This window comes from Atractosteus spatula, chromosome 1 (assembly GCF_055471065.1).
Source record: "Atractosteus spatula isolate fAtrSpa1 chromosome 1, fAtrSpa1.hap1, whole genome shotgun sequence".
Classification (NCBI taxonomy): Eukaryota; Metazoa; Chordata; class Actinopteri; order Semionotiformes; family Lepisosteidae; genus Atractosteus; species Atractosteus spatula.
Genome location: NC_142706.1, coordinates 46,004,612 through 46,021,081, shown reverse-complemented (window position 1 = coordinate 46,021,081; position 16,470 = coordinate 46,004,612). Strand labels below are relative to the sequence as shown.

Sequence of the window (16,470 nt, the reverse complement as noted above, 5' to 3'; positions counted from 1 at the left end):
AACATAAGCTGGTTATATCATGATAAAGAAGTAAAACAATCATGGTGAAACCCATAACCATTAGTATATGAACATATACACAAAGCATTAAATGGTAAATTCAAGGTAAAGTACTACACAAAACAAAGCAAGTTAAAACACAGCCTTACAATGCACTACAACACTACAATGCAATAATGAACCTGCAACAGACAACTAAAGACAAATATGGAAATGGGTAGTCAAAATTAAGACCTCACACAACACCACAATTCACTTGCTGTACAGCTTACAGTCAAGCCAGCATGCTCTTACCTGATCACTGATCAGCAGCGGAGACTTGAAATATGTAAGTTCTCCCTCCTCTTTGGAAAAGAGCACAGCAGCTACTGAAAGTGACTCTTCTGTTCCTTACCCCACTTCCTAGTTGTCAGAGAGCTTTGCTCCCACCCAAAATCCCATACTCCGATTCGAGGAGAGGGAGGAGAGATGAGGGTAGGTGTGTGTAGTGGCGGTGTGACGAGGGGGGGTTTCCTACACTTAGGGGGTTTGCAAAAGATGAAAACAGAAACTGCTTGAAAAAAGCAGCTAATCAGGGTGGAAAGAAGAAAAGATAAACAATGAAGGCTGAGATCAAAGGCCCTTCTTATAGTTGCTTTGGGGAATGGGAGTTTTGACAAAATCTTCACTATCATGTATTAAGGCATTTAGGGTGGTGTGGCCGTGTCTAGTCAGACTGAGGTTCAGCTCGGAGATAATTTAAACAGATGAAAAGAGATAAATTTGTTGTGCAGTGTCTCTACCTTGGTTTTGAAGAGTTTGTTTTATAGTGTTCAAAAGAAAAAAGAAATATCTTTTTTTTTTAAATGTCATTGTGTGAATCCCAATAAAAGCTTGGTTCTCACTACATTGTTTTACCACTGTAAAACATAAAACCAGGATCAACGGAGGTAAGCAAATGAAATGTTTGCAGAGAACAAATCAAAAGTTTATATAAACTACTGCTACTGCTACATATACTACTACTAATAAGGGATGTTTTGAATGTTTTCCATATGTTCATTGTTTAAGGCATATTTTCCAGTCGATGGGGTGGGGTGACCATCAATGGATGGGGACAAAATTGAAATTACATTAATACAAAACTGGTGTTTGAACAGATAATATTGTTTAAGTCCCTTATAAAGTAGAATAAGATGGCTGGAAATTTTCACATAATGAAATGAATGAATATTCACAGGTGAGTGATTCACAGGGTTGATGCACTTCCTTGTCCACTGAGACTCAAAGAGGAGCAAAATGTCAATATTGTGTGGTCTGGGAGGTCAGGGACTTATTTCCCTTGTTTTATGCATCCACGATTATCAGAGGTTTGAATTCTGTTTTGGTTTAGATATTTTAAGTCTCCTGCTTATGTGAGTCTATGTATTCTGCCTTATCAAAATGACTCCCAAACAAATTCATCCCACTGCCAAAAACAGTAAAACCAGATTTAGGGTATTACCAATAATTCAAACAACAGTAATACATTGAGCAATTTCAAAGCTTAATGAGCTACAGTACTGTGTCTGGTTGTCTCATGCCTCTAATTACATAAATTAAATTCCATTAACCTTTTCGTAAAAATAAACAAATATGGACTGTCATGTCATTGCAGTCCGTTATTGTTGTACTGTCGTAAAACGTAATGTAATACCAAGAGATTGAATTGTGCTGGAGATAGTGAATTATATTTACTGTAGCAAAGTTTGTTTAAAACCAAACAGCTGTCAGTGTCATTGCGGCTCATCTTTCCAGACACACACACACCCGTAACGTACTTAGCCTCTTGTCCCCCTAGCAGTAAAGAGGTTAACGTTATTAACAGACTAATTAAAGGTCACCAGGCATCGGAAGATGCTGATTGAGGAACCCCTTTCTTGGCTGACCTTTTCCTTCTATCATTATCAATCACTCTCAGAGAACAGTTTCATTACATACAAAGAACCCTTACGATTTCAGATACCTCTGTGCCACCCTGATTCTCCAGCAACCCCCCTCCCCCACACATGCACACTCCTTGACCTCCAAACAAGCGCTCATGTAAAGATTGATTGAATTATGTCTATCTATGTGTGTGGGCGCCCCTGTTTAAAAACAGATATTCAGCTGCACTCAGAAGGATTCAAAAATTGGGCACTTCTGAACGTAAATATAAAGATCACCTCCGTTGTTTGACTCCTCTACCTAGTGTATTTGATAAAAGGAGGAATGCTCTGTCAAAGGTATGATTCATAATAGTTTATTCGGAATGTTAATAAGCAAAGGATGCAAAACATAAATTAGACTGAACAAGAACCAAAACCAATTACGTGCTTTATTCCTTATCAACATACTGCAATATCACTTGACTGTCTTTGCCTTTACATTTACAGTAATGTTAAATGTTAAAAATGTGAAAGCCCAGGTTCTTTCCAGTTAAAGTCTTCCGATGTCCTAAAATGAATGGAAACATGGGGGAGGGTATTGGGGGCATTGTGATAGGGAGGAGCAAAAGTATCGTCTCTCTTTATTTTTAGGCTGATTTCTGAATCCTCCACAAATGATAAGTAAAAGCCCTGCTTTAAGTGCTTTATAATACCAAATGCTACATCTTTCATTGCTAAATATTTGTAAGTGCGATGGTGAAATACTTTTATTCCTGATTCTGCACCTAAATTTTAAAAATTTGCAATTATAGGTCTCTTAAAAAACAAATTTTATAGAAAAAAAAACAGCTCACAAAATCAGCAGTCAAGCACACAGGATTTTTTTTTTTACAAGTCACATTGACAAAACGTTGAAAGGATTTGCTAAGAGACTCATTAAAGTTGCAACAACAGCCATTTGACAGCTGACGAGAACAAGGGAAATACAGAGCATGTTTCCTCAGATCCCACGAGCCCATTTAACTGCAATGTTTATTCCACCCGCTAACAAGACAAGTGGATCCAGGTTTTCATTCTCAGTCAGATAGACAAAGAATAATTACAGGAGATGGCTCATTTCCGCCCCATCTATGCAATGCCTTACAGTATCATTCAGCATGTACTGTCTTCAAGTTTATTCACAAGGTCAAAAATTCCCCTCTCACCCCCCTCATTGTTTACGGGTCTTAACTTTGTGCTTTGTGTTCTGTAATTTGGCATCACATTCGTTTCCAAGTAGGTTCCCCTAGCAACGCTTTCAAGTTCTGCGCACTGAAGCAAATAATTTAATCCTTCAACGACCTGTTAATATAGAACAGATTAATGATTAATAAGGATTCAGTCTTGAAATAGTATCTTTCAGCATTTTCAGCAAAGCACAATACAGTAATGTGAACTATATGGATTCTTCTAAAGAAAAGCAAATGAGCTTCACAAAATGTAGTGATTTTATACTAAAATAGTTTGAAGAACTGATTGCTCTATGTCTGCCTTCTTATGTCTTCTTGTCTGACAATTTCATCAGCAATCAAAGATATTGGCTCTCTGTTCACATTAAGTCTTATTTTTAATTACTCAAAACCTGTAACTACTATGATATGTAATATTTTTGGACACCTAGTATCTTGTAATGTTCTCAACTAATGAGTTAGAACATGGTTAATATTGTATAATTGACATCCTGGAAGCTAAGGCTAAATAATGGGTCAGTGTACAGTACACGGTAATATACAGCATATATTCCTAGCACTATGCCGCAGGTGGGACTATAAATTAGGGTCCTTGAATGGGGGATTGTGGGTTCAATCCCAGGTGGGGTGATGATGTAGTGCACAGTCTTCTCTAAAGATTGCAGAATACTGACATTTTTTCTTCATTTTGATGTTTTCCTTTATATTTATTAATAGAGGGAAAATGATAGAAATAATCTATCAGGATTCCAGTCATATCCAAGTGTCATAATAATAGTTGGACCAAACATCTCAATTGTGATACAAGTTTTGGAAAAGTTTTAGATTCCTTCAAGAGGATATGTGAGGCAAGTTATAGACTCCAATTACATCAGCGCAGAAAACAGATGAAAGGCCGCTATTCAACACCTATAATCAGAGAAGAGGCTAACTGCCTTACAGCTGCTCTTAGATGTGTACAAATAGGTACTACATAGAAACCTACTGACATAAGGTAGATTATTAACACTTTTCTTTGGCACTTTGTCATTACCCTTACCTACTTTATTTCTTCTTTTGAGCAAGGGCTAAAACACAGTTAAGTAATTACAAATTGTATCCCTTTAAACAGTTACTAAGGCACCAGTTATATTAAAATTGTTAAGTGTTCATTCAACAATCAATGTACACTCACTAATGTCTCTATTAATTATAATGCAAACTAAAGACAAAAACTGTATGGTGTATGGGACATTGTTCGATGTAGTTATTATCTGTCAAGGGGAGTTGTTAACATTCTTTAGTGATTAACAGATCTAAAGGGTCCTGTGGTTACACAATTCTCTACCAGCTATGTAGAAACTAGCAATTATCACTTTCAGCTGTCAAACATGTAACTCAGATGTGCAGAAACCACAAAAAGATTACAGCAAAACACATAATATACATATATAAGATATACAAGATAAACATATAAGATAAGATCATTATAAGATCTTATCTTATAATGTATATGAAAATGGAACAGTAAACATAAGCCATATAGAAACTGAAACAGCTCATAAAAGCTCATAAAAGCTTTTCTTGCACCTACTCAGTTTATGTAGTGATTCATTCATGTGCGAGTGTGAATGTGTGTGCATGTGGGAGTTTGTGTGGGAGTGTGTGTGTGAGTGTGAGTACATCTGCAAGTGCATGTGTGAGTGTGAGTGCTTGTGCAAGTGCAACTGTGTGTGTGGATGTGGGGGTGTGACTGCACGCGAATGCAAGTGTGAGTGTGTGTGTGAGTGTGAGTGCATCTGCCAGTGCTTGTGTGAGTGCTTGTGCGAGTGTATGTGAGTGCGAGTGTGTGTGCAAGTGTGAGTGTGTATGCGAATGCAAGTGGATGTGCGAGTGCAAGTGTGAGTACCTGTGTGAGTGCGTGTGCAAGTGTGAGTGAGAGTACTTGTGCATGTGCAAGTGTGTGTTTGTGTGAGTGCGAGTGTATGTGTGTGTGCATGAATGTGAGTGCAAATACGTGTGCAAGTGTGTGCTTGTGTGAGTGCAGGTGCGTGTATAAGAACTTGTCCATGTGTGAGAGGGCATGTTACTTATTACTTAATAATACTTGATAAAGTAACACTTCAGTGCTATAGCTCACAACATTAAGGTACCATATTTTTCAGTAATCTAGGAATAATCCTTGTTTTATCTGGTGTACACTTAAAAAATAATAAAATACTAGAACAGACCCAGTGCTAGAAATATACATACCCATGTCAGACTTCTTGGATGAATCCATACACCATTCAACTGCTGCAATTCCAAATAATATTTGCTTTGCATCCAATGGAACTCACACAAGTGACAAATTTTAAGATCCCCCCTAGCATTTTCAGTTTTAATAGCCTCAGGGCAGATTTCTTAGATGTCACTAAAAAGTATTACAGCATTGTTTCTACCTCTCTTGCTACTTTTCAGTCAACCACAATCAATTCAAAAACGAACGAGAGGATTATTTCTAGTAGTCAAGTGGAACAAGGATTAGTTCCTCACCTTTTGCTTATGGGATGGCAGTAAATGAGGAAATTAATGAATCAGAAGCTAATTCTGGTGTTTTATAAACTATCATATTTTTCATTCCTCTACAAAGCACTTTAGGTTCCTTATTGCTAAAACCTAATTGGCATTAAACACATCTTTTCTGATCTGTTACATTTCAGGAAACTGACGGCTGGTTACCATATTGCCACTTGGCAAAAAATGACTGGTAACTGGAAGCTCCCCAGTCCTCTTTTTCTTTTAGGTCACCCTAAATTACCTGATATTTAATGATTAGAAACACAGTTGATGAATTAAGGGAATAATGTTTCAGTGAAGGCAACACTGGTCCTTGAAGGCTGAAGGGTTGTTCAATTTGTGTTCAAATGGCCTCTTAATTACTAAATTGAACACATCTGTTTAATTGATTATAAAGGTTATTGAAAGGCTACATATTCTATCAACCCTGCTGGAGCAGGGCTCTCCAGAACCAGGGCTGAAAACGCCAAATTTACTTTTGGTGTACTGTACGGGTAGTGTTTATAGAAAGGTTTTGTTATCTCTCATTATTTTTGTCTGTAATCAATAAAAAATATATACTTTATTATAGTTCTTTATTGTGTATATATATATCAGTCACTTATAGCTCACAACATTAAGGTACTATATTTTTCAGTAATGCAGGAATAATCCTTGTTTTTTTCTGGTGTACACTTAAAAAATAAAAAAATACAAGAACAGACCCAGTGCTGGAAGTGCTCAAAAGGGAAAGCAAAACATCCAATTCAGGGTTGGGGAGCTGGGGCCTATCCCATCAAGCAATGTGTGCAAAACTTGATACACCCTGGACTGCATGCCAGTTCATCGCAGTGCAGGCACACACTCAAAGCAGGGCCAGTTTTCCCAGAATCCAATTAACATACAGGTGCTAGTAAGTCCTTAGACTGTGGAAGGAATGCACCTGTTAAAAACCCACGTGAACATGCAAAGAACATACAAACTCCACACAGATAGTGCCCCAGATCTGGAAATGAATCCAGGGCCCCAGTGCTACGAATCAAAAATCCAAATGACCACAAAACATTCTGTTTTTTGCAGTTTAAACTGTCTCTTTCTAGATCTTCAGTGAGACGTGGATTATCTGTCTCCTGCACATGTTCTGAGATATCTTTTCGGCAGATCCTTTAATGCAGTTTTTTTGTCATCTTGTGAAAAACAATCTGAAAAGAAACAACAGTCAAGAATTATGACACAACATAACACAACATTATTCATGGAGCACATGTGTAAAAATGAATGTAATTTCTTGAATAAACAAGCACTTGATGTACTTTTTCTTATCCTTTCACTAAGGCAATAATCATTATTTTTCTTAGATGAAGCATTTCAAGATATTGGGTGACTCAGGGCTGTTATTTGTCTAGTGGTTCAGAAGAAAATTTGCTTGGGATCTGTTGTGAAAGACAAACAACACTAGAGAGACACATCTTGCCCTTAGTCATTTGACACAGACCATAAAGACCAGACTGTTTTCTGATCGTTGTGAAATACCACTCAGAAAAACAACAGCTGTCATGTCTGTAGTTTTATTTAAAAGATTTGTTCAAGAAAACTAGGAGATTGATGAACACTCACCCCTGAAGACACATGTGTATGTTTTTTGCAGTTCTACAAATGGTGACTGTTTCCTTTTTTGAAGCTGATTTTCAAAATGCTTCTCTTTACCAATACAATGCATTCCTAGCTGCATTATAAACATTCAATGGTACGATATAAGACTGATTTTAATGGGTATGCAGAGGTAACCACACAATATTAAGAATTCAATTAATACATAAGTTGATCTACCTATATCATTTTCCTCCAATTTTTTTATAAGGGGAGCAACGAACATCCACATACAAATTCATGGAAATGACTAAGAAGTAAGGCATCCAATTTTGGTAACCAAACAATACCAAAACCTAGTAGGAATATGGCAAATTGAAGATCAAATGCTGTAATCCTGTGCACTGCACTTGGATTGTAACATCACATATGGCCATCATTTATAAGGACAGGCACATATACATCTTATATTTCCTTATATTGTTTTTTAATTTGTTTTGCCATCAGGCTGTGATACATTTATATACTTGTGAGCACAGTCACTTGTTGATTTTGATAAAAAAAAAATATGTCACATGCACAAAAAACCTAGACCTAGAATTATCTTCTATATTGATAACGCATGATTAAAATTACCATTATTATTCTTGTTGTTCAGTAATTACATTTACTGTAATTGTACACATTACAAACCTCCTGGAAGATTTTTTTCTTTGTTGCATTTACACTTAACAGTGTTATCGTTCTTGTTCTTGTGTTCTTGTGGAAAAAGTTGAACATGTATTAATTGAATAATAAAATAGGGAAATTCATCACATCGACATCTCTTACTATATACCGAAGTGTAGTCAAATATAATTCCTTATAGTTACTCTGTTTTTGGATACAGAGTGTTCGGAATGGATTCAGAGTCAGTGTTCTACATGAGAAATGACTTGAGCAAGATGTGTTGAATGATTTTCTCTCATTTGTTGCCTTTCTTCTCTTTCAGTAACGGAAATTTGAAATGACCAGCAAACACTAAATCACACAGACAGTCAGGGCTGCCCCCTACTGGAAGATAAGGTAACATGAAGGTCAGAGCATGAAGACGCAAATCAAAACTCAACCAGATTGTTTTATTTATATATATAGTATTAAAACTATGATTATTAATAGGTAATGTAAAAAAAGACTGTCTTTATGTTTTCAGACAATAGTAAATAGACAAAAGCAATGAGTGGTGTTTTTGTTTGTATTAGCTAACATGTAAGAAGGTGTTAACCAAGGACACAGAGGACTACAGTGATTTGTGAATATCAAGATTATGCACAAAAATGTAATTTACACAACATAATATGACCTTGAAGTGTGTTTTACCTTTCAAGTAAATAAACGTTGCTGTTTTCTTGTATTCTTTTGAGATATGGTACCCAAAGCCATAACTGACCCTTGATCCCAGAGCTGTGAGTCAGCAATACTAACCACTTCACCATCATGTTGTTCCTTTCTTAGTTCAGCTGATGAATATAAGAAGAATACGAAAGAACATAAGAAGAATATACTTTTGACAGCTTGTCTCACCTCTCTAATCTGCGTCTATGATAAGTTTTGATACTGTACGTTTTATTTCTGTATGTTTTATTTCTTTTCTAATCTAGGCTCATGTTGATTCTGAATTTATGGCACATTACTACATTGAGCTTCTATACCCTAATTCAATTTACAACACAATACTGAACACGTTTCTGTTAAATTCATTACATATACAGTATGATGGCATTTCTTGAAGTCCAGATATCCCTGAAAGGTACATGTATACTGTATGTCAATTATAGGCAAAATGGAGTTTAATTTACTGACAATAATGTTTGATGACCAGAAAAAATGAATTTACCGATTTACAGAAAGCAACACGTTACTATAAACATAAACAATGTTATTATTGTGCAGTCAAACTGTAATCACCGTGTCTTCCTAGATTAACATCCCACTATACATGTATCCATATTGCTGCATATCGAGTGGCATGAATTGAACAGTCTATAGTTTGCAGGTTCAAATCCAGGCTCTTTCATTGACTGACCTTGTTCTTGGCTACATAGCGCTGGCTTGATTAAACATGGATGGGAGGACATCCATGGTTCTAAGGCTGGAGCTAGCCATCTCTAAACCAGGAGATCCTGGCCATAGAACAGTGACTCCATTTCCCCCAGTTTCCTCAGATTTTAACTCTCAAGCTTAACTTTGTAAAACACCTATATACAGATATACTGTAGATATAATATCAGAATTGTCTCAAAGCCCATTACGGTACGTTCAGTTATAGAGGTTTTGGGGGCTATTGTGCTGTGTGTGACATAATACACTATACTATATGATACTAGTTATTAATTAGTCATTATGTCAATTTACAAGATAATGAATGTTTTGGGGGATGTTTATTTTGACAATTGTTTTCTCTGAGTAAATAAAATGATTTTACCATTGAATATAAACATCAGAATGAGATTTAATTTGTTGCTCTTACACTGCATAGCTTAAAAAAATGCAAAAAATAGATTTCCTTACAAAATAAATTCTAATATCAAATAAAATAATACATATCCATTAATATGTTACTGAAATTAAGCTATTTTTCCATGGAAGATCAAGGATCAATTGATGGTGCCCATTTTAATAACTTTCAAAAACTAAATTTTACCTTTCAGGGTGGAAAGCAAAACATGATAAGCAAAAACAAAACACAAAGTTTAATTTGTCCTATGGTGACATAATGTGTGACAAATAGAGTGTGAAATTCCAGAGGCTTTCTGTGTGGCCAATAATTGCTTTTCCAAACTGTGCCAAGGGGTCCAAGTATTTACAATTAATAAGTGTCAATCTCCTGGCAAAAGATTTCTGATGTCCGGCAGCTTTTAAGGTCACGAGGCACACACACAAGGGATCTGAGCATCTGAGCTGAGCTTCTTCATATCACAAATAAAAAGAATATCGACATGATGTTGGAAAGGAAAATTTCATTCGTACATGTTGTGCTGTGCCTTTTGTTGGCTGGGCAGCTTCAAGGCCTGATTGAAGAAGAATTCAGTGGACATGAAGATAAGGACTTAAGCCAAGCCATCCTAGAGATGCTTCATATTAACAAGCTCTCAGTACCAAAAAGGACAAAGCCTCACCCTTACATGAAGTTAGTCTACAAGTTTCTTGACTCAAAGGATGCTAGTGCCTTCTCCAGCTCTGAGGGGACTCTGGTGCAGAGCTTTAGAAGCATCCATGGTAGGTATTTTATTTTATTTTTTTCTTGATAAAGCATCCCATTGCATTATGAAGAAAATATGTGTTTGACCTTAACAAGCCTTCTTGTTTTTGTGTTGAATTTACAATTTGTACACTTTATTCTTTTTTTGTAGTGTTGTTTAGTTTTAAATACCATGCCTCCTTTTCCTTCAGCTTTTCCTTCAGCTTCATAAGAAGTCTTTTTGTGAATTAGACTGTGTAAATCCATACAGTTCTGTATATTCCAAGCATTTTGCTGACTGAAAATCGATTGATGCAAAAGTAATTTGAACTCAACATAATTATCTGGGAACAAAAGACAGCATTATGAAAGAGAGAAACTAAAATCCATAAAAAGATCATTTGAAAGAGTACATGTACTGTACAGTGTATGTCCTCTTGTGGCAATAGTATAACACATACTGTAACTCATAAAAAATGATCTATAACAGGATAAAGTTTGAACCCTTTGTATGAGTTTCACAATGATTTTCCTCTGTCTTTTTTTAGATTTAAAATATAGAACTCCTGGCTGGATCTGGTTCAATGTATCCCACCTGAAACCCCCTATGGCCATAGCTGAACTAGTACTGCTTCGCAAAACACTCCATCCACAGCCCCTGAGTGTCAGCATTGCTGTGCACAGCATCTTCTGTAATGCAGACCACCTGACTGTCAGCGACCCCATAGAGGAAAAGGTGCTGTCCCTGGATGAGGCCCCTCCGTCTGGGTATGATGTTTTCAATGTCTCATCCGCGTTGGCCCACAGGGTGGATGACGTGGTGGGATTTCAGTTTCGTTACACAGATGAGAGCGGGAGTTTGGTCTTACATGAGGCCTTGACACAGAGCCTGTACTGCCTCAACTCCAGCTCGCAAAATGAGCCTCTGCTCGTCGTCTACCAGGCGCAGCTGGGCAGCGCTCAAGGAGCTCCCCTGGTTCCTGACCGCTTGCAGAGACAGCGCTGCAACGCTCCCAGGAAACAACAGCTACTTCAGCTGCTGGCCACGCAGACCTACTCTCCGCAGCACTGCAGACTTCACCAGCGCTACGTTGACTTCCACTCTGTCAGTCTGGACTACTGGATATTACAACCTCCTGGGTTTTATGCATCCTTTTGCAGGTAACTGTACTGAAAACGCCATTGGTGGTACAGCAGGAGTTTAAAACATATTACACCAGCTCACAAATTAGAAATGGATTTTTAAGTCATATACCACATAATCCATTCCAGGACTTTAAGCAAAATCTGTGCAAAGTACTTCCACCTGTTTTTTTGTTCTTCAGTATTTATTGTGATTGTCATTTTATAACAATATAATGAAGCCAAACAAAGTCTTAGCTCATCAGAATTGTTTGCCCCTGTAATATATTACAGTGTACAGGGACTCATGGTCTGTCGTGTTATTTTGGTTAAGTGTGGTTAACGTAAATGATTAAAGAAACATGTCTCAGTGGGAGAAATGCTAAAGGGATAAAGGGATAAACATTTAGTGATGAAGCAGCACGAAAATAAGGAAAGGCCCCATTCCTAGGCATTAGGAGGCCTTCCAAACAAATCAGCGACGGTGTTTTCACAAACAAATGGGGAACTGAGTTCCCATAAGTGAACTGCATGTGGGTGGTCAAAGAGCACAGAGCAAAGGAATGGTGGAAAAGGTGTTGTTCAGTACACTCAGTAGGCGAGAGAACCCAGGAGACAAGAGGGGACAGAACTTGTCACAAAACATGATGTAACAGAAGAAAAAAATACCTGCACAGTACAGACAGAGTTGTTTTGAATCGCTTGGTGAGAAGAATGATATTCATCAGGAGATGATGCTCCCTGGTAAAATAGAGAATATGGAGAAAGAAGAAAACTATTCAAATGGTGCAAATAGACCGTATACAAGCTCACTTCCCACTACCATACACTGAGGAGATTAGTCTGTCACAACTAATTTAGTTCTAATTGATTCACAGTGAGATATCTGTAGTATTAATGATGATTACTGACCCATAGTTCAAATATCTCAGAGCTTATGTCATAAAGCCAGTAAAACACTGTTTTACAGAGGCCGATACTTCACAAATGTGGAAATCAATGATGCCTCTTTATTTTGCACATAGAATATGAGAACTGTTAACCCTCTTCCTCCCTGCCCTGCAAAAATATAATAAACTGACCATAAGACTTAAATATGCTGTTACTTCATGTTTTTTTTAATTATGCTTTGTTGCCCCACTGTCTTAAAAAAATATTCATATAAAATAAGCTTTCAGAGTAAAACCATTTCCCATTACTCTGCACCGTAAAATGTCCAAACTGGGAATATGAGGTGACACTGAGGTGCCTGACTGAGGTGACTATTGTCTGAGGTCTGACTATTCAGTAGGTCGTTAACAAAACCGTCCTGTTGTTCAAAACAGTGGGGTGTTTACCATGGTATCTTGGGTAAATTTTATTTTTGTCTTGCACAATCTGGCATAGCTTTAATATAATTGATAATGTAATTTCACAATTTTTCACTTGATCTGCTGTTCGCATATAAGAAGTGGAACGTGTCTCCCGAGAGACAGCTGCACCTCAGTGGTGGATGAAGTGGACTCTATCCTTTATGTGTGATACATTGGAATTCTTGGGATGAAAAGCAATTATTTATATATATAATGTTTTTCTGATTTAAAAAGCCTAAAACATTCATTTGCATCAGAAATGCACCGTTGTTATATACTGTATTTAGAAAACAGTGCTAGTCTACATGAAATTATTTCTTCTACATGAAAGTCTACATGAAAGCTATTTTTTTGTTTTGGAATCATGACATTGGTACTGGCTTAATCAAATGTTCTCACTGTTATTGTTTCTGATTTGTTTTTTCTTATTAAGTACAGTATATGACACTAAATACAGATTCTAGTTGCTTTTGGTTGTATTCTATATCACTTTGTCTGCGAAGATATCTGGAAGCAGTAGAAGAGGATGTTTTCTCTCTAGAATATTCCAGCACCAAATTCTCAGTCAGTGATTACATCAATAATTAACTTTCCAGGAACTGTGTGTGCTACTGTTGGATCCTGAGTGATTTTGATGGACAGATTAAATGTGTTCATAAGCATAAAGATCTGAAATAAGCTACATAAGCATGTTAACTGAGACAGTTTTCCATGCCTTTCAGGGGTATCTGTCATGTTCCAACATCAATTCAACATGCTGAGGAAAACACAAAGAAGAGACATAAAGGAAATGAAACAGCTATTAGGTAGGTAGTTTTGAAGTAGGTTTTATTTTAGGATTAACAGCTTTCACAAACACTGTCTGATAAGGGAGAAAAAAAACATCATAACATCTCAATGTTTAATTTTTACATTACGAACTGTATGTGTAATCATAAAATACCAAGTTACTCTATTGCCAGTAAAACATGCAGTGAAAGATGTTGTTTCTCTTTTTTTCCTTTCAGGCCTGTCTGTATCCCACAAAAGTTATCATCACTGACTGTGATGTACAGAAATGACAGAGGTGACGTCATCATTAAGATCCTCAAAGATATGAAAGCCGAAAACTGTGTCTGCCAGACAAATACTCATTACTAAATACAATAATGGCTGCAGTAGTGTGCAATAGTTATTACAATAATAATAGCTTGCATGTAGGAACATTGTTTTAAACTGTAAATCACTCTCTGCCACAGTTGTTTTTTAAATCTATATAGATTATATATAGATATACATAGCCCATCATCTATGATCCAGAATGTGAGATTCTGTGTTACTAGCTGACTGTGACCAGAATTCCCTCTGTGGAGGCAAGTGATTGGTTGAGCACCACCTGGGGTAGAGTTGAGATTAGTCAGCCAATGTTACCTCACCTTCTGGTGAGACAGTAACTCCTGTGGCTGCCTGGGCACCTGCAGTGACCTCAATAAGGGATTTGTCACTCTTCCAATTGGCCATAACTGCTGAAGATTGATTCAGAGTTTAAATTTGAAAGGGGATCCAGCTATCACTATCAACAGCTTATTGTTCTGCTCATACAGTAAGTGATATTCACTGCACCTCTCTAATATAAATTGATGGAGATAATGCAAGATATTAGGAGGAGATTACAACAGGAGGCATTTCTCTGTTTTTCTCTTCAGTCAAAACCATTCCTAGTGAAATACTGTAACTGCTGTGAAAAAGGGATGGGTGATAATTCAGCAAAATACTTGATTTTCATCTCAGTTAAATCTGGACATTAATCACTCATGGAACACTCTGATAAAAATAAAAACAAATCACACAGTTCTTATAAGACCTAAACTGAACCATAAATCCCAAATTAAACCTTATATATTTTATATAAAATGATTGTTTATATAACAAGGATCATTTCCTTACTTATTCTTCTTTTATATGTAAAAACTGTATGTCTTCGAGGAAAATTTACTTCCTGCCCATTTACAATGTTTGATTTGCTGTGCTATTGTATAACCAATCATAATGAACTTTATAATGCCCCTTGAACTGCATTGTTTCTTTGACTTTGTCTCCCAGTCCTGGTAAAGCTTTCTCATCCCACAAGGGCTATTCTGAGATCTGCTGCTCTGCACATAAAACATGTTACTAAGACACATCTTTTCTTTACATCTTGATTTAATACAGTAGGTGGTGTAGAGAAAGCCAAATGAATATTGTAAAAAGGGCTGTTGGCTGTTAATTAGGAAACATGAAGGAGGCAACACAATAAGTCAGGAGTGTAGGTGTGTGTCAGGTGTAGGCGAACTTGTGTTAATAGGAAGTTGCAATGAGCAGGGAAATCTGAAGACGTCTGTTGGAAATACTGTAACACGTTTTAACGATGTTCTGATAACACGTTCTTTTCCAGAACCCAGCTACGCATGTCACTTCCCAGATCAGTGTTTGAGCACACAAAAAAGAGACAGGGTGTTTGATTGTCTTGCTATAGACTGCCTGATTGTGTACTACAAAAAAACAAACCACTCTCATGTGACAAAACATTCAGTGCAAGTATTTGCAAAGTAAATAGTGTTGCCTGAATTCTCACATGTACTGTGTGTGTATGGTTTCCCACAAATTATATTTAAATGCATGACTTGATGTGTAAGTGTTTGTTTGTGTGTGTCTTTACTGCATATAATCACATTATTATGCCTCCACTGGACTTGATCTTTGGATCGTTGCCTCAACTGAATCTTTGACAGGTGACAGAAGGCCACCAGAAGATGGCCCTGTTCACTTAGAGGACAGCACATGTGTGATGGAAGCAAAAACAGAGATGTATTATATACTGTATATCAACAGGCTTTAAATAACCTGTGCCCTGATGTGAGCTTTCATATCAAATGCACTCATGGAAGGCTAAGTATGTTGTGGCTCCTGGTTGTAATATACAGTAATCCTGTTACAAGTGAAAGGTTACCAAGTTTGCTTACACCATTTTCATCTACATGGTCTCAGTGTTAATTTGTCAGTAATTACTTTCATTAACCGTTGTTAATGCCTTAGAGGAATTCAGTTTAAAATATTCTATTGGCCTTGGATGGCACACTGCAATAGTGGTAAATTCATTAAAAGACATTTGCACAAAATTTGGAAGGGAAAAACGCAGAAGAAAAATAGATGTATTAAATTATATTGTTCAGCTGACCATATATGTCTTTCTTTATTTCTTTATTTTTTTACACAGTTCATTAAATTGGTGTTGCACTGACGTCTAAGCACTACCATAGTTTAAATGAGCACTGTTAAGTTACATCAGTAGACTAATACACTGACAACCCAATTTACGTGGCATACGTAACTTACATTCTACATTTAGATCATTACAATCAGTGGTATCCAAGAACATACTGTAATGGCCATCTTCACCATCTCACAAAATTCACACTACAAAAATGTGTGTCTGTGTCACCTTAAATGCACTTGATTACTCAAGGTTTTGTCTCCTTGGGGTTGGTGCTAATCCCTTGAGATTTGGACCTGCTGCTTTTGTGTAATAAAGCCTT

The 16,470-nt window shown here is 36.8% G+C and overlaps 2 protein-coding genes across 2 annotated transcripts in view; one reads left to right on the top strand and one right to left on the bottom strand.

The window, feature by feature from the left end:
• Positions 1–408, bottom strand: part of frem1a (Fras1 related extracellular matrix 1a) — a 61,543-nt gene extending 61,135 nt beyond the window's left edge. Inside the window, exon 1 of the mRNA XM_088916640.1 lies at positions 295–408. The gene's annotated coding sequence lies outside the window, so the exon portion shown is untranslated. The remainder of the gene's footprint in view (positions 1–294) is intronic.
• A 9,792-nt stretch (positions 409–10,200) lies between these two features.
• LOC148840946 (uncharacterized) lies at positions 10,201–14,968 on the top strand. The gene is made up of 4 exons (XM_088914272.1): positions 10,201–10,480; positions 10,991–11,603; positions 13,639–13,722; positions 13,924–14,968. Exons 1-4 carry the CDS (start codon positions 10,201–10,203, stop codon positions 14,054–14,056), a joined length of 1,110 nt encoding a protein of 369 aa, XP_088770398.1. The 3' UTR covers positions 14,057–14,968.
• The last annotated feature ends 1,502 nt before the right edge of the window (positions 14,969–16,470 follow it).